Source organism: Toxotes jaculatrix, chromosome 2 (assembly GCF_017976425.1).
Source record: "Toxotes jaculatrix isolate fToxJac2 chromosome 2, fToxJac2.pri, whole genome shotgun sequence".
NCBI classification, from domain to species: domain Eukaryota; kingdom Metazoa; phylum Chordata; class Actinopteri; family Toxotidae; genus Toxotes; species Toxotes jaculatrix.
In genome coordinates this window covers 24407619-24426204 of record NC_054395.1, presented here as the reverse complement: position 1 = coordinate 24426204, position 18586 = coordinate 24407619, and the positions used below count along the sequence as shown (strand labels likewise).

The 18586-nt window shown below is 39.1% G+C and overlaps 4 protein-coding genes across 5 annotated transcripts; 1 reads left to right on the top strand and 3 right to left on the bottom strand.

Moving 5' to 3' along the window:
* On the bottom strand, positions 1–3675 carry LOC121195789 (chemokine-like protein TAFA-4). Its single transcript, XM_041059454.1, has 4 exons — positions 3543–3675; positions 2532–2651; positions 372–527; positions 1–152 (listed from the first exon to the last, which is right to left on the bottom strand). Exons 2-4 carry the CDS (start codon positions 2644–2646, stop codon positions 1–3), a joined length of 423 nt encoding a protein of 140 aa, XP_040915388.1. The 5' UTR covers positions 2647–2651; positions 3543–3675.
* Positions 3676–4602: 927 nt separating this feature from the next.
* Positions 4603–10702, bottom strand: LOC121195773 (NEDD8-activating enzyme E1 catalytic subunit-like). Of its 2 annotated transcripts, none has more exons than XM_041059437.1 (18): positions 10618–10702; positions 10477–10515; positions 9407–9530; positions 9181–9261; positions 9021–9103; positions 8700–8780; positions 8548–8591; positions 8393–8457; positions 8117–8272; positions 7422–7524; positions 7198–7308; positions 6939–6992; positions 5890–5926; positions 5705–5786; positions 5497–5597; positions 5348–5411; positions 5198–5252; positions 4603–5098 (listed from the first exon to the last, which is right to left on the bottom strand). In XM_041059437.1, exons 1-18 carry the CDS (start codon positions 10635–10637, stop codon positions 5010–5012), a joined length of 1389 nt encoding a protein of 462 aa, XP_040915371.1. In that variant the 5' UTR covers positions 10638–10702; the 3' UTR covers positions 4603–5009. The 2 variants fall into 2 exon arrangements, with proteins under 2 accessions (XP_040915371.1, XP_040915378.1); XM_041059444.1 differs by having other exon boundaries at positions 10453–10515; positions 10618–10647.
* Positions 10703–11166: 464 nt separating this feature from the next.
* Positions 11167–15249, top strand: LOC121191782 (PRA1 family protein 3-like). Its single transcript, XM_041053199.1, has 3 exons — positions 11167–11419; positions 12117–12334; positions 13569–15249. Exons 1-3 carry the CDS (start codon positions 11238–11240, stop codon positions 13742–13744), a joined length of 576 nt encoding a protein of 191 aa, XP_040909133.1. The 5' UTR covers positions 11167–11237; the 3' UTR covers positions 13745–15249.
* A 288-nt stretch (positions 15250–15537) lies between these two features.
* lmod3 (leiomodin 3 (fetal)) lies at positions 15538–18586 on the bottom strand. The gene is made up of 3 exons (XM_041053185.1): positions 18006–18586; positions 16221–17837; positions 15538–15951 (listed from the first exon to the last, which is right to left on the bottom strand). The coding sequence occupies exons 1-3, from the start codon at positions 18291–18293 to the stop codon at positions 15904–15906; spliced, it is 1953 nt and encodes a 650-aa protein (XP_040909119.1). The 5' UTR covers positions 18294–18586; the 3' UTR covers positions 15538–15903.

Genomic DNA, 18586 nt, shown 5'->3' with positions numbered 1-18586 from the left:
TCAGACTAATGCCGGCCTTCTCCTCACCTTTGTGGTCTTTACTTTGTTCCCAGAGATGCATGACCAGCCGGTGAGGTCAGGGAGAACTCTGCACTCCTCCCCCTTCAGACACGGTTCCATTTTACACCACCACTTCTGACGCACAATGGAGGCTGGAGAAAAAGACACCACGGCAGAAGGACACTTTTTAGATGGAAAGACTTCAAAAAATTTGTTGTTTGGGAAAAAAACATCTCAATCAAATGTCACACTCTCTTAACAGCCTCAGTATCAGTGATCAGTGGATCTGATCCTATTTCGACAAATAGTATTCATGTCATGTCAGAATAGGTCTGGTTAAGAGAGGTAGAAGAGGAGGCCGGTAATATTACCTTCAACACAAGAGGGCAAAGCCCTTGTTGTCCCTGCCACCTGTCCTGGGAAGCACGAGCACTTGACTGTTTGAGAGCGTTCTTCAATCTTGTTCTTATTGCAGCAACGATGAGCAGCAACCACTTCACAAGTCCCTGTCCTCTCCTGCGGTGACCCTGAGGAAGAAAATTTGGAGGGAAAGGTGACAATTTTTCATACAGAGTTTTGCATGGAAGCAGAGGCAGCCTGGGCAACTTCAGCCTTTGGCGATGGCAACATTTCAGTCAAATTGAAATGATTTTCTAACTTTATTAGCTGTTAAATTTAAATACAGTTATCTTTTTTGTTACACTCATTCAGAGCAAAGCAAGTGCACTTCAGACCTAATTTGGATGATTCTAAAGCTACAGCACCACCAAGTGGATGAGAAGGATTAGCACTCATACCACAGTCATGGAAAAAAAAAAAACATCAGAACATATTTGCAGGAATCATCGGTGTGTTCAGTTACCTAATTTCATGTTTCTGATTGTGTATAAACAGAACCGAGCACAGTAAACAGCATGAAGAGAAATATTGAAGTCACATCTGTTTCTGCATCATTTCACCAAAATGCAAATAAAAGCAATTGAGTGTTGCTTTTGGTCATTATTACACCACTGATGATTCATGCTGATACTTGCAATTGAAGGGGTGCAACGGAGCAGAAGTAAAAAGAAAAAGAGAGAAACCCATGCATGCTTATTGCTAATTTAGAACAGAGTTGTCTCGTTGCATAACCAACAACACCTGCAGGACTAGAAGGTTAATTCATAATTGAAGTGGGGTTTAACATCAGACTAAAATCAAAGCAGAGGACAGGAAGTGAAACATGCAATTATCCCCCCCAAAAAAATGGATTTCTGTTGTGGCACCAGTAAACCCAGTACAGTTTAGATATACTTGAACTTTACTTGAGTGCTTCCATTTTATGCTGCTTTCTACTTCTACTCCACCTTCATCTCCTCAGTCAGAAATATTATAACTTTTGTCCACTACATTTATCTGAAAGCAATAGTCACTATTTAGATTATAATTACACACAAATAACATTGGATCTGCTTATTAATTACAGTCTGTTGTTATGATTAAACTGCTTGTTGGCTAAAACCAACCTTTTTGGCTAATAAACCAGCAGTGTCTGAGGCCCAGGCAATGTTTTTGTCCAAGTCCATGAGTTGTTAAATATTCCCCCTAGGACCTTCTCTGTGTGCATGGCCAATCAGACGGTTCCATTTAAATAACTGTCTGAGACTCAACAGAGTCAAACTATCCAATATTTTATGAAAGAAGAAGAAGAAAAAATTGAGAAAAGATTTGAGAAATGTAAAATGATGCTCACACACTGATCAATCAGTATTAGCAATATAAGAATACAATTCATTATCATAATATTAGTCTCAGGGGTCATTATTCTGCAGAACCAGTATTTTTACATTTTGATGCTTTTAGTGACATCACTGATGATATTTATGTACTTAAGTAAGATTCTGAATGAAGTACTTTTCCCTGTAATGGAGTACTTTCACTTTTGTATTGGTATTTTTATTTAAGTAAAGGATCCTCTACTTCTTCCATCACTGCTGTAATAAAACAAATGCAGGGATTAAATATTCAGGATGTACTGTACATTATGTCACATCCAGCTCTTGAGTCAGGTCCTGTTTGTCTGTCTTCCTTGATACCAGTTTAGTTAGTTTCCTGTTTTACTATGTAATCACTAACCCCCTTGTCTCTTTTGTACATTCACTTCTTGTCCTCATTTGTTTCCCGCCTTTGTGATTACCTGTCCCGCCCCTAATGTGTTGCACCTGTGTCTAATTGTCTTCCCTCCTCCAAGTGTATTTAAGTCTTGTCCTCCCCTTTGTTCTGTGCCAGATTGTCTTTGTCTGTAGAGCCAAGTGTTCCAGCATTTGTTCCTTGTGTTGCTCTTTGTGTGTTCTTGAGGTTTTTGGCTTTTTGCCTCGCGATTTTGATACCTCTGCCTGATTTTGGACCAGCCTTTGCCCCTTATTCCTGTCTACTGGAGTCGCTGTGCATTTGCTTAAACTAAACTCTGTACCAGGTGACCAGGCTGGTGACCGGGAGCCATAATGAGTCCCTCAGGGTGTGTGACTGGTCTGGTTGGGTCTCACACCTACCTGTCTGTCCTCGGGAGCTTTGGTTGCCAGTGGACACTAGCTGGCTGAAGAGGCTTACTATATAGAGAAGCAGGAGACCCCAGTGTAATGGCTGAGCCGGTGTGTTCAGTTTCATCTTGCCTGCACGAAAAGAGATTTACACAGACTTTAACACAATTAGGCAAATAGTTTTACGTAAAGCATGTGACCTTTAAGTAATAAATGCTCCTGATATCTCCTGAAACTATTGCAACTATTTTCTCAATTCTGATTCTCACATCACCAAGCCAAAGCAAATCAAACAAATGCCAATAAAAGCCCTGTCGGAGGCAGCTTTGGAGGCTGATGAGAGTGGGTCCTTAGACTCATTTCTGAGTCATGTTAACCCTTCAGCTGTAAACATCCGTGCATTCAAAGCTAAACTCTCTCTCCAAAACACGTTGTATTCCACATGAGTCACAGAAAAACTGGGACATGGACTTTTAAGTTAAATTACGGCAAAAATGAGTGCAGGACAAAGGTGACACGAAGTTAAACCGTACTGCTGACTTCACTACTTTGCTTGAGGCGTCTCCAGATCTCCAGATTATTTTCTCCATCAGTTGTTTATTCAAGTAAATTTCAAAAATGACCTCTATAATTTCTCAGAGCCTGAGCTGCAAATTGCTTGTTTTGAGTCCAAAATTTTAAAAGAATCAATTTGCAGTCATGTTAAAACTGAGAAAGGGCAGCAGCAATAGGTGATTCATTTTCTGTCAGCTGACTGATGAATTTGTCTTTTTTTAAAGGTTTACATGTATTGAACATTTCTCTTCAGTGCCAAAACACTATACCAGTACAGGCTATTACTATTTTACTGTGTTGTACAGTATCATCATCATCATCAATAAAAGTGAGTCTTACACATTTTAACATTTAATATGAGATAAACATAAGATTCATTTAATTTTGCTCAACAGTGAGGAAAGCCGGTGTTGAAGTCAGACTTCTGACAGTGACTGAAATTAATATCTTAAATATTAAACCTCTGACCTCTGCTCAGGTTACTGATATGCAAGATAAGCTGGTGCTGAAGCCTCCATCAGTAACATTACGCAGACCATCTGACGATCGTCTCAGCGAAGATGGAAAACTTTATCACAGATGTGATCCTCCAGTTTGAGGTTTGAAGTTTTATGCCTCAGTTCAGAAAACGAGCGAGGAAAAAAAAAAAAATCTCGAGATCGCCCGTCTGCTGCTAAATTACGCCCCAGCTGACAGAGATGACAGTCAACACATCAGTTCAGTGAAAAACCTGCAGTTTCACACATCAGCTCCTCTTCCTGGAGTTACTGTACCTTTCAGGCAGGATGTGATGTTAGAGATGTGTTGGTGTGTGAACGCAGCGGGGGGATGACTCCGATGGGGCAAAGCCTGGCAGCTTTTCCCGTCGGATAAAATTAAAACTTAATCAAGACAGAAACCATCTGTCTCCCGGACAATATGCGGCCACTTTCATTAGCGCCCTAAGAAGCTTAAAGTGAGTATTAACATCCGGTCACACAGTGGACAGAGAGGATGTAAACCGCATCTGGAAAAGGCCAAGTCCCTCTGGCTTGTTCTGTTGTCATAAACTGTTTTATTTACCCCATTTTTTTTCTATAGTTTACTTTGAGTTTATATGTAAACATTTATTTTATTTGTGCAGCCAGTTTGCCAAGCTGTAAACAAGAGATTTAAGATTTAGATTTACTGTCTTATTGTGTTTTCAATCCTTTATAATTTTTGTGCTTTTTTTTTATTTATTGCTCTTGTTTTTAACCAAAAACAAAACAGCATTCTCAGAAATTTAAAGTTCTTCTGACTGCCTGGGTTCACGTGTATGTTAAAGTTATTTTATTAATGCTGCCAGCTTGCCAAGCAGTAAATGGAGATTTTGATTTATGATTGTATCTTCATTATTTTTTACTTTATCATAATGTGTTATTTAGGAATAAGATTTACTTCACTTGCTTTTGCTTTATTATTATTTTTTTTTCTTAGGGTTGTAAAATTGACAATTCAGATTTCCTCTAATTAAGCACATTACACCATTCAAAGTGTCACACTGTAGTACAAACATTCAGTTTAATCCAGTTAAAGATAAACAGTGAAGTTGGCCTGAAAAACAACAAAACAATCTGGTAAAACAGGCTTCATCTACAACCATGATAATAAAACTTTATTTGATCATAGTGCACATCGTTATCTCATTTGATGTACAGGTAAATAGCGACAATATAAGCCAACACAAGACAAATACACAAAGAATTAAACAACATAACAAATACAAAAAAAAACAATGTTAACTGATTTCATGTTCATACAATAACCAATGCTATTCCACAAGTGAGACCGTACTCATTTACATAATCATATCAAATGTGCTACTGCAACATCACAGTAACCTTGTGATGTAACACCCACTCTGCATTCAGAAGCAGTCAATCTGATATCAGTGCTGTGTGTTGTAATGGAAGTTCAGGCGGTGAAATTGAGCTTGAAGAGAACTGTCTGGGGTGTGGTGACATCTGCCACAGCTAGTTCCTGTCCATCCGACAAGCCCAGCTCTGCATCAGGAGAAAAAGCACATTGCATATGTGTTATCATGAATTTCAGCAGGTCACGGGACACGTTTGACAAACTGGGAACGACTGGAGTGTCATTACCTTTCAAAGTCTTGCAGAGGTTCGGCCTGGTTCGCTCCTCGATGGATTTAACAGACTGGAATAAAATTGTAATCATATTTTAATTGTAATTGTTAATAAAATGCAGAGGACCAAACACCACGCAGCATTCTCAAAGATTAAATATATTACCTGCAAATACAGCGTCTTATTCTTCCCTTCCAGAGTTGTGGTGATAGCTGGAGATTTCATTTGTCTGGAAAACATTTATACACAATATTAACCTGATAATTGTTATTTCTTTTGAAGTAGGATTTTTTTTTAAATTCCTGAATACTCACAGAGACGCGTTCTCTGTCAGGTACTCTAAAACCTCCTGTAACTTGGCAGAAGGAGGGAACTGGAGATCTTGAGGCACCTGGCTGCATGCTGAACAATTTTCCTGCAAATCAAAGAGGATGCAGAGGAAACTGGTTATTCTCTGTACAGGGAAATGTACATTACTCTGCTGACACGACTGTTACTATTTGCATTTTGGGCAAAACAAACCTTTCGCTCTGCTTCAAAAGTGTAGGTGTACAGTCCATCCACATCATTAAAGACCAGGTAATTATTTAAAGGAATATATGCACTAAAAGATAAAATCTTATGTCAGTAATTGTGAGTAGTTTTAATTTGAAAAAATCAACAGGATAATTGGGATGAGAGATTCAGAGACTGTTTTTGTTACCAACCTTGTAGCAATTTTGAAAACTTCAGTAGCGCAGGCAGCTGTGGGGAACAAAAGGAAAATGAAAACCAGTGCTCTGAATTGTACAATTGTTTAAGTACAATAAGTCACAACTGAGTGTTGGCTTCAATAAATGGGCACCACAGGCCTGTCACGCTTTAGATTTAGAAGCAGTGTGCATAGTCATCTAACAATGGTTGGTATTCAGAGGGTGGTGGTGTGATTTTTGTTTTTGTACTTTTTGCTTTTTTAATTCCTTCCAAAACCAAAACCACGAAGCTAAACAGTAAGAAGTGGGAAAAGTAATCTCGGATGCTGCTTTATCAGTGTTTACACTAACAACATCGGCTCTGTGTCTTGAATTTGGGAAAGTTTACACTCCAGCAACTCCAGTCAAAACTCATTAGACAAGATATCTCCATTACGTTAGCCAAACACACTGGTTAGTCTTCATCCTAAAAGCCTTTTCTAATCCTGAGAGTGAAGCTTATTATTCGAACAGTAAACATTACAGGCACCAATGCAGGGTTATGATAGAACAAATTACATTTTAATTACATTTTTATCTGTAATATTCGACTGTACCATTAGGGCTAACTAGCTTTAGGCCGCAATACAGCAACAGTGCTGCTCCTAATTCCCCTTTCTTTTACATCAGCTGGTGAGTACACTGACTTTTAGCCTCAGTGTTTTAGCATCATATCATGTAGGCAGATTTTTTGTTGGCAGATTGTTGTTTTGGAAACATTAAAATGTCAAATGGAGACAGAGTTTTCAACCAACTCACAGAATTAGCATTAAATTGCTTGCTAGCCAGCTAGCTATCATTTCAGCTGACAAAATCAATAGTCACCGGCAAGAAATAAGAAGACAACTTTTGTTTACTACTGTGATAAATGAAAGACTTGCTTAAAAATTTAGAAAAAATTCTCAAGTGATAAATCTGCCACCATTATCATCATTATTTTTTGACATTTCATCAAAAATATTACAAAAATGTCAACATCTCTTAACAGCAACAGCTACTGCCTCAAAGACTTTTGAGTTTCATACCTGCAATAACAGCATTGGTTGATGCCACAGCAGGAATGATCCTCTTCACAACTCCTGTTGCACAAGAAACAATCAGTGGCTTGATTTCAGTATTACAGATACTTGTGAACCAAACAGCTGTCAGTCACAGTGAGAAATGTACCGGTTATTCAACGCTAATGTTCATTCAACACAATTATTCAAAGCTAATATTTATTTGCTAACGCTAATTTATGCAACATTAGCATTGAATAAAATGTCTTTTAGTTCACAGGTTCACCTTGAGTGAGTCTGTATGTCACTCCTGTAATGTTAAACTCTGCAGCTCTTTCTTGGGCTCTTTCAAACACCCACTGGATGTGCTCTGGGTTATCTCCATCTAAGCTGGTGTCTAGAGGAGAAGACACAGATTGTTAGCCTTTATTGTAATAACATACACAGGTATAAGGTTGCATGACTTGATGTGGTACAATAGAAAAAAAAGTGGTGAATATTTTATCTTACCTCCAAATGGCTTTTCCTTTGGCCACTGTAAGATTCTGGCATATTCAATGCAGTGCTCTGGTAGCCTTGGCATTGATGCAATAGTGCACATGGGGAAATTAATCTGTGGATTGTAAAATCTGAATTAAGGTCAAGCATAAAAGCATTTCAAGTAGCACTGGAAACTCTTTTCTGTTCTGCACAATGTCCTGCCAGAACACTGGTGGATGGAGATGACATCAGAGCTAAAAACTAACTGCAGGAAGAAATAAAAAAGATTATATCAAAATCCCTTAATTTTATTTCTGTTTTTATTTTGTGTGTGTGTTTTGGCAAGATCTTTAGTGGTACAGACACAGCTGTACTGGTATTGCACCTCCCTTCCAAGAAAACACCATTATGTGACTTTTTCTTTCTAATTTTCTGTAAGTTTCTGTAGGCGGCGCCTTTTTCTTTGCGTATTTAGTTTGATAGCTATTTCTGCTTATGACCCAAGTCTTTCATTTTTTTCCAAACACAAACAGCTGTTGCTGCAGATGGAAATGTAAAACAAAACCTCCTGTGCACCTCAGATGCTTTCTCTCACCCAAAACACAAGCTGAACAGTAAATGGGAAAGCTTTTGTTTTTCTTTTGGACTATTCTGATATATCATTCATCCCTTTACTGTATTTATGTGAGTTTTAGAACTGAAACAAATTGCTACTGAAAAGAGACCTGTGGCGGGTACAGCTCCAGTGTGCAGTCGATGCATGCCGTCATGCCGGGCAGAATGACACGAGCATTTCCTTTAAACCCCTCCGTTCCTCCATCGATGAGGGGAATGATGGAGCTGGGATCCAGGACTCCATCTTCATAGCTCAGGAGGGATATCTAGAGACGGCAACATCAATCATGACTCACCACAGTTTACGCTTACACACTTCTGATATATGCAAAGGTATCTAAAGTAAAGACCACACCGAAATACAATAAATTTCTCTTTCTTCCTACCAGCATCCCGTTCATCCAGCGTCTGGCAATGATGGAGTCCAGTCCACAGACGATGATGTGGAACTCTGCAAAGGCAGGATGTGTGTTTTAAACCTTGAGGTGTTAACTTGGTTAACTCTGCTAATGTATAGATCTTGTAAGAGAAACACACTTACGCCTGTAGAAAGACTCATCAAAGTCTTGGATCTTTTTAAAGTGACTGCATGTTATTGATAAGGGAAAAAAAATAAATATCAATATCTTTTAAACAACATTAACTGAATCTGAGTCGCTTTTCAGCTGTGAAAACTGTTGCTGCAAAGGATACGGGATGACTTTACATCCAGGGACACGACTGTTGATAAAGTCAGCAGCCACCTCTGCCTTTGGTCGTCCAACATCTTTGGGCCTAAATGGATGTATAAAGCAGTTCATTGTAGGACATATGAGATGTTGAATAGAACCACACATTAACTGTCACAGTACTACACTCAACAGGAGGCAAACACATGCAATGGTGGAACGTAACAAAGTACATTTAAGTACAAATGTGAGTGACTTAACATTTTCTTCACCACATACTGTATTTGTCTAATATTAAACTACTGTTAAAATTATAAGGAGAAGGAAAAACAGAGATGAGACCTACCTGAAAAGAAACTGTCTGTTGAGGTTGGACACATCAATAGTATCCATGTCGACCACATGAATAAGACGAAAGCCAGACAGAGCCTAAATCACAACAAGACAATGTGAGAACTTATCTAAACCAGCACATTAGCATAATGCCGATTAAAACTATTTCTCACCAGATTTTTGAGGAGTTCACATCCAAGTCCTCCTGCGCCAATGACCAGAATCTTGCACGTCTCCAACAAAAACTGTAGAGACTGATATGAAAAAAGCATTGAAATGTTTTAAGAAATGTCACTATAATTTGTCAGTGTGAACTCAAAGCTACAGAATTATCACACTACACTGATTCAGTTTGACATATGAACTCCATTCAGTTTCATCAAGGTATTTCCTTGTCACCTCAGTGCTGGGCTCAAAGTCAGGATGGGTGAATGGGCCAGGTCTCTCCAAAAACTTCCTCACATGATTCCACCGGCCATCCCAGTCGCAACCACCGTCCCTGTGTCCGCCATCTACAGCCATTCTTAACACACAACACATCAAGATACGCTGAACTTGTACTATAATTAAATGAGTACATTTCCCCCTATTTATCCCTGTTATAATGCCATTTATGTCTTATTTCATGCATTTATAATTTTCCAAGGGAGACATATCCATTAACTTGTGGAGGAAGGCAGTGTATATAAGCAGTTGGCCAAATTAATAACAGTCATAGGAATTAGTAAATATACAAACAGATGAAAGGACCTTAATGAGAAAAATAAGCCACCATTCTGGATTTTATCTGCTGTGCAAAACAGACAGCACCTAAACCTGCAACTTAAACTGCTATTGCTCACTAATTCGTGGTAAACAAGCTTTCTGCAAAACTGTACATTAGTCATATGAGTCAAAATCACCTGGGCTTGCTCATAACCCCTGTATTAAGAGATGTAACTAACTGCTGGCAGTGCAACAAGTTTATCATGAAACTAGACAAAGATGGCTAAGAATTTTCATAAACATATGAAGTGTCCCAATACCACACTACAACTGTGTTCTGTTTGAACTATATACTGATCTTTTCAGTATTGTAATTTTGCAGTAAGAAGAAATCAATATATTTTGCTGTTTCGTGCTTTCAGGAAATTATACTATACGTGAGCAGTCGGAGATCAAACTGGAAATTTCACTCAAACTGTGCTGAGGATTAATGTGTAGTACTGAATTGGTGCACAGCCATAATAAACTGGTCATTACAGGACTGATGCAGTGCAGTGAGTCTCTGCTTTATGTTTGTCACTGTGAATGGATTCGTTGATCGTCAATCGTTCGATTGATGAACTGCACAAACATCTAACTGCTTTATTGAGACTGTCCCTTGTTAAGATGTTTATTTTCATGTCTCCTGGCCCAGCAGTCGCTGCTCACTGTGCAACGCAAACCTGCTGCCAGTCAGAGACCTTTATTTAGCATTCGTCACTAACTTCTCAGCGAGGTCCTCTATTCGCCTTCTTTTCTTCTCCCTGAAAGGAGAAAGGAAACGAGGGTTCAGGCATGTCGCGCTGACGACAAACTGCGCGGGTTTAACTATGGTAAAATTATATTTTTCGTCCATCGAGACTTACGGCTCCTCGGCATCCGCCATACTTTCACGGTCCCATGTCCTCGATTCTGGCTGCTGTGTTCACGAGTGTCAAAGCTGCGCTGCATTCAACAGTTTGAAGCACTCACAGAGGAAACACACCATGTTTCCCCCTGCTTTCAGAAAAATATAGGAATAAAAACTAAAGCGGTAACACGTCTTCATAAATGTAACCCAGTCAACAGACATATATTTAAACCTGCTATTGATGTAGCCTCTTCGCATTTATTCTTGGTTTGTTCTCACTCAAGAAAATTCTGGCACGATATTTCTTTAATCTGTTTGAATCAACAAGCCCGTTGTGGTTTATTTTAATGTTTGTATTTTTAACTGCCTTCAGCTCTTCGTTTTTATTTTGTTTCTTTTACATGTCATTCAATCTTTGAGCGAAGCGGTGCTGCTGCGCATTTCGGACGCAAGCCTAAAATTCCAAGCACTTCTTTGAGAATCGGACTCTCGCGAGATCTGGAGCGTGAGTACGGTTTCGTGTTTGACTTCCCCTTCTCGAAGCGCAGACGGCGATCAGCTGATCTGTCAAAAAACATTACGCAGCCAGTGTGGGTATGTTTGTGTTTGTGTGCCTCTTGACTACACGTTGAAGACATGGCAGCCAAAATGGAGCTTGCACCTCTCAGACCGTGGGATGATTTCTTCCCCGGAGCGGACCGTTTTGCCAAACCAGAGTTCGGAGATTTAGCAAAGTGGAACAACAGAGTGATCAGCAATTTACTGTACTATCAGACGAATTATTTCGCCGTAGCTGTGGTGGTTTTCATCATCGTAGGGTAAGTACTGGGAGTATGCTAACGCAGGCAGGCTAGCTTCTCTGGCTCTATGTTTATTTAGCCTGCATGCCTTCTATCCACACCCATCATGACCACATAGGATATTTCTGAAACAGTTTGCACAGTTTTGTCAACGTTTTAAAGCACTGTACACATTATTTAGAGTCTGCCTTTCACATGTATTCCTTGCCTAGCCTATAAAAATGTTCTTCCTAAATGTTGTCGTATTCAGTATCAATAAAAATAACAATAAAAATTAAAATAAAAAAAAATCCACTGTAGCTAGCTTTAATTGTGTGCAGGTGTTTCACATTCTCAACAGAAACGACCTACCACAAATCCAATTTATTTTAAAATTAACGTTACAAAATCTGGATGTTGAGTGTTTTAGAGGATCAGTGATGCTACTTTAAACCCGGGGCTCCTGTATGGTCACATGTCACTGCTGATAGCTGGTAGTGACTTTGCCTAAATGACATGATTTTGTAGTCTTTTCTGAATAGAGGATGATGTAGTGGAAATGATGAGTACAGGCCTTACTGCAGCCATCTGTCCTCTTACGGTTTACACCAGACTGGCCAGGAAGTTAGCTATTGTTGTTACCACCAGCAGGTTGTGCTATTTAAACCAAAAAAAAAAAAAAAAAATACATAAATGTACATGTACAAAATGTCAATTTCTGTGTTACAATATTCAGGTTCCTGAACCCACTTGGCATGTTTCTGGGAGGAGCTGTGGTGACTCTGGTCTTCATGGGTTCAGTGTGGGCAGGAGAGAACAAGGCCACCATCAAGAACTTCAAAAGGAAGAACCCCACCCTGTTTGTCATTGGGGTTATGGTCACCAGCTACTTTCTGCTGTCACTGTGTGGTGGTGTCATGGTGTTCATCTTTGGAATCACCTTCCCTTTGCTGTGTAAGTCTCAGTGCATTCAGTGTAGTCACAGATATTTTTTTTACAGTGTTGGATTGGCTGAAATCAGAGATTGGGACTATTTAAATTTCAAACTGTCATGTTGCTTTTTGATTCAATTTAGTTTAGTTTAATCTTAGTTTTATTAGTTCTTTTGAACTTTGAGATCTTTATCCAGATTTCTTACTTTACTTGGTCTGGACTTCATTATGTTTTATAAATATAATAATAATCAGAAGAATAGGATAAAGAAGACATTCATTCATTCATCGTGACTGTGAGCAGAAACTGAGAGCAGAAAAGAAATTAAATTTGGTTATAAGAAATCACATATCTTTTGTTTCCTCTGTAGCTTTTGCAACACTGATTTTGACATGAAAATGCAAAACATCTTCTAACTTTATCACATCATTTAAGTTCTGTGGTTAACATTGGTTATGTTACTTGCAGTAAACAGCTGTGACAAAAACAAATTTGGAGAGTGATACAATATGTAATATATTACCGTCTGTATTGATTTAATTTAACATGTTTTCCCTGCTGCATATTGCAAGCACTTGTTGGCTAATGTTATATGACAACAAGTCTTAAGGGGGGTGGTGAGTCACACAGGGATTCATGACTGAGGTTTTTCTGTGGGTGAACAAGGTTTTCCAAACACTCTCATTCTGACTCACTGTAGGGGGTTGAACAGTACGTACGGTATCACTGACCTGCATTTACTCATGACACAGGCTATAATATGAAGTCAGCTTTACAGAGCAAGCTACACTACACTGTACATTAGAGCTATAGTTTTGGATTCACTGCAGCTCTCTAAATACACGTAGAGTCAGAAGTTCAGCAGAGTGGTTTAGATAATTGATGGGTTGGATCGTTAGAGCAAATGTAGCAGCTCTAACATCGTGGCGAATAGACAAGGCAGTTTGATCGCTTCCCAGGAGGTCTGCCCGCTGCTGCCTGTGTTGACGGGTTGCTATGGGTTGTTGATTTGGACAGAACTACATTTACTGGCTGATGTCATGCGTTCAGTATCTGCCTGACATGGGAATAAAAGATATGCCTATCTTTACACCTGCTTTAACGTCTGGGTTGCAGCAGTATCACATTTTGTTTTGTTATTTTCCAAAGATGTATTCCAGAGAAAGTCATCTATAAAGTTTGAGACACTAAAATGTATGATTTTATTTTTACAATGGAAAAAATATGTATAACTCCCTGTTGTTTTTCCTTTTAGTGATCCTGATCCACGCCTCTCTGAGACTGCGCAACATGAAGAACAGACTGGAGAACAAAATTGAAGGTGTTGGGCTGAAGAAGACCCCCATGGGCGTCATCATGGACCTCCTGGATCAACAGGAGGAGAAAATTAACAAGATTCAGGATTTTATTGAAAGCAAACTGAAGGAGTAAGGCTCTCACAAAGAGTGTGCCAAGTGAAGTAAGTGTTATACAGTATGGATTAAAATTTCCCTAGCATCGTCCCATGTGTCAGGTTTTTATCCCCCTATACCCTATATCAAGTTACTGAAGTTTGCATTCCCATACTTTTTGTCCATTTACTTTATTCTGTTCTACATTTGTATTAGTTTATACTATCTAAACTGAACAGATGGTCACTTACAAAAAGATTATAACAAGATTTGCACAATCACCATGTGGACTGGATTTTGAGATGCAATGGACACTAAAGATAACCAAAGTTTTGAGCATTCCAGTGACAAAAAATGTTCCAAAAACAAATCATTTCCCTTGTCGACAGTGCACTTTGTTCGACATGATGACTGAGTATTTATTTCAGCAAAATAAGCTGAATGTTTCAACACAGTGCAGTTAGTAGATACCAGTTATATTTATTCGAAAAGAACCCAGATCCTTTCAGTTTGCTACCTCAAAACAAGCATGTTAAATTTTCCTCTCACAGAGCAGACCCAACACCCAGTGAACTGCTTAATAAACAGCAATAACTCTCATCTCGTTACTTCAGGAGCTGTATGCATACTGATCTGAGACCAGTTTGCTTCTGACCTAGACGTGGTTACCTGACCTGACTCATAATCCTGGAATTTAGATTTTCCTCTTGTCAAAATATTTGTGCATACAGTTCCGGACCATACAGGCTGGCCTGAGTATATCCCCTCTGACCACAGCTATGCAATACTGAAAAATGAATGGCAAGTGCAGCTTTATTGTTTGAATATTATGTTATTTACATGTTTGCTGTTACTATTTTTGATGTGTCTTTATTTTCACAATACAGCATGCAGAAATGTATAAAATGGCTGCAGGATACAGAGTACATAACTTCGACAATGAATACTGATTCAACTGAAATTTTAATTTTAATCTATCACTATCCCCTCATCATTAGTAAATACTGGAATAGAGACATCCTCTGCTGTTTTCCCATGAAATACCTTTTCCTTGTGAAAGAGCTAAATTAAATCTGTCATCCGCAATGTAAAATTTTATTTTATACTGCTACTCCTGATAGTAAAAGCAGGTGTTTCCTGTTGCTTTTCACACCTTGACTGCAGTTTGTGCATGCTAACTTCACAAATGGCAGTTTGGAGAGATTGTTGATGTTAAATGGATGCTATATTATATATTGTCTATGTTTTTATGTGACTTTTTCATTATTGAAAAGTGACGATGAAATCACAGAACTGGGCATAAAAGATGGCTATCCTCTATAAAAATAAAGAGAACCTAATTTATGTTGCGGCCGTTTTTCAATCAAGTCTCAGAGTGAATATATAGTTTTTTTTTATTTATCACAAAATTTAGAGTTATTCTTGTCTTATTTGGGTTAAATGCAAAACGAAGTATTTGTAATTGTAGGCCATTAATAAAACAAATGAAAAGCTTATAATACCACTGAATAGCAAACTAATAAATACCCTTACAGATGGTGTGTACACAGTGTCATTTGATTATCCATATGACATCAATTTTGCAGGACTGACTCATCTGCCTATCTGCAGATGTGGATGCTCTTCTTAGAAAAACAAGACAGTAATTTGTCTTTTATCATATCTGCACTACTAAATAACCGATTCACTTGGAATGCATTTAGTTTGACACTGATAACCTGTGCTTTTTAGTTATCATTTTAGAAAACAGAGGATGAAAAGAATCCCCAGGCAAAGAGTAGAAGATGTTTTCATAGCAAAAGGTAAGTATATGAAAAGATTTGCTCCACAATAAATCATCTAACATTTAATCAAACAAATGTACCATACAAATCTTTTTAGAGCAAAATTTTAAAGAAGTTTTCATATGCAAAAAGCCCTCTGCAAATTACTCAGTTTTACCAAATTATGAAAGAGTGAAGGATGTTTTGGCAGTGAGGTCTTTTAATTTCCATACTTTTATTGTTATGACTTCCTAAAGACAAAAGGATTTAGTGAGATCACAAAAGTGGCCAAACAACCATCCAATATTTTTCATGTGTAATACAAATATAGCTCACTCTTAATTTACACAGTTTGAGTAGTTTTAGGGCAACTAATATCAGATATGTGTAAAATAAAGATACAGTATGGTTAAAACATACAGCTGGAGTTGTAACCTCAGAGGAGACTCGTTTCACTAGATTCCAGGACTTTAGGGAGCGGCACCTGCAAGCAGCAACAAAAGAGGAGAATAAAAAAAACTTTTGTTGGCTTTCCAGGACAGTACACATCAGCATCAAATCATTATATAATACTGGAACGCCTCTCAGACAGTTAAGCAATAGACAACGTTTGATGTATTCACAGTGATGTGAATAATAAATGTTCTTCTGTTTTGAGAGCTTTGACGCTGTAAATAGTAAATGTAAAATCCAGCTCATCCTTGTAAACACAGGATCCTAACATGATTGATAACAGTACTTTTAGATACTCACAGGTTTGAGATAGGCCACGTTGCTCTTTTTGATCTCATTTAGGAGCTGATCACGTGGTGTGAGCTCAACTTTAGGTGGCACTCGTCTACGGGGGACGGGCTTCAAAGTCTTAATCACATCAGCCAGGTTGGGTTTCTCATCTGTCATTTCTCCACTATCTGCATCCTTTACTTTGGAAGTCTTCCTCAGCTGGAAACTGGGCCTCTCTGCTCTCCTGTCATCCCTTGGGTCCAGCTCCAGAAATGGGTCATGTTTCTTGGGCGTCCTCTTCAGCTGAACATCCCTTAATGGATTTGCTGGTTCAGCACTGGGTTGTTTGGGAATGCTTTTATGTTTGAGCTGTTTCTGAGGCTCTGTCTGCTCTGTCTGGTGGTGTGTTTGTGGCACAGCGTTCGGTTCTGATGAGGGTGGGACGAGCCCGTGCTCCTGTAAGAGTTCTAGAGGCGGTATGTACCCCAGCATCTCAAGTAAACCAGGAGGCAGGTTTAGACTGCTCTCATACATCTGCATCAGCTCCTTCTGCTCCTTCAGTTGCTGCTGCTTCTGCTCCTCCTTCCTCAGTTGCCTCTGACGGTCCAAATTCCTGGTTAAAATGTTGGTCACCACCATCCTGGGCCCTGGCAACTCAAAGTGGTAGCCCATCTTCAGGAGGGTGTTGTTGGCCTTTAGCAGACGTGAGATCTCCATCTCTGCGTGGTGACCCAGCATGTGCCTCTGGTTGTGAAATCGCAGCTCTGTGAGAGTCTCATTGAACTGAAGGCAGCGGATGATGGCCACGATGCCCTTTCCTGTTATAAAATTAGACTCAATATTCAGAGTCGCAATGCTGCGATTCTCTCGTAACATGTTGGCCAGGTTGAAAGCTATGTTTTCATCGACACCAGTGTTGGCTATGCTGAAAGTTTTTACATATTTATTCTTCTTCAAGGCATTAACATAGTCCAAGAGCATCTCTTTGGGAATGTTTTCTATGTTGTTGAGGTTTACCTCAGTGATAGAGGGGTGGTTATTGCGGATCTTGTCAAGTGTCGACTCCAAGTTTGTCTCATTTCCTGAAGGTCTTGATGTCATTTTTATATTATTGAGTGCCAGCTTTGGAATTTTTAATTTGTTGATTTTTTTCTCTTCTTTCTGTTGGAGCTTATCATTGGTTTCATTTATCTCAGGCTCCTCTGGGGCATCTTTGGGAGGCAAAGAGTCTATTGTTTTAATTTCCTTTTGCTCTTCAACATGTGATGTGCTGTGTTTGGGGCCTAAGCTCTCAGTCTTCTCTTTTGTGCCTGAAAAAGGCTGATTGCCATCTGTATTGTTTTCTGTTATTGTTTCTGTTTCGTTATCTTGAGGATGTACATCTTTATCTATATTTTCATTTTTGTCTGTATTCGCAGGTGGCTTCACCTCTCTCTTGTCTTTCACGTCCAACTCTTTGTCGTTTTCATCCGTCTCATCAACTTCTTCAACAATTTCCTCAATTATCTCCTCTATGATTTCCTCTCCATCTGTACCATCTACAGTTTCTTCCAAAATGACTTCCTCTATTACTTCATATTCTTCATATTGCACATCCTCTGTGTTTTCTTCTTCTTCTTTCTTTTCAGCTTCCTCCCTCAAAGCTTTCTAAATAAAAAATAAAATCAGATCATCAAAATTAGAACCATGCTATCCCATACACAAGATTTTTTGTTCTATCTTAACATTTCTTATTACATTTTCAAAGTTTCCAAAGAATATGTTTGAAGTTCTAGATTGATCTTTATATGAACCTTTGAGAGTTTGGACTCTTACCTCACTGGGCAGCAGAGTAGCAGGCACTCTTTCCTCCTCGAGCATTCGTTTGGATTCTTTCTCCCAGTAGAGGTAATCAACAAGGGATCTGTGGTCGAACGAACCCGTCGGAGGCTTTTCTGTCTGGTCCTTCTGTCTCTGTCCAACCGGTACACTCTCATCTGGGGCAATAATAACATCCATCTCACTCTGAAGCTCCTTTAGCTCCTCAGGTGAGAGCATAGCAAGGAGTTCATCCTCATCAATGTCTTCTTCATTGAGGTCATCGCTGTCTCTGCTGTTTGACATGTTTGTGCTCTGTCGTTTCTTGCTTCTATTGAAAGGAAAGATAATTTCTGTCCAGTCTGTGACTCGGAACACAGCAAACTGGGAAGCCTCTGACTCTGACTTCTGCTAGAAAACACTTGCGCCTGCCTCATGTGGAGTCTAAAATTAAATGCTGTGAACTGCATGGAAGATATTTAAGGTACAAGCAGGGGAAAGACATGCTAACATTCTTTTTTCAGCGCCTTCTCCCAGCTGGCCTGGCCATCAGGATCTTTTGGGATGACAGTTGCTTCAGGCATAGGAAAGTGCAGGAC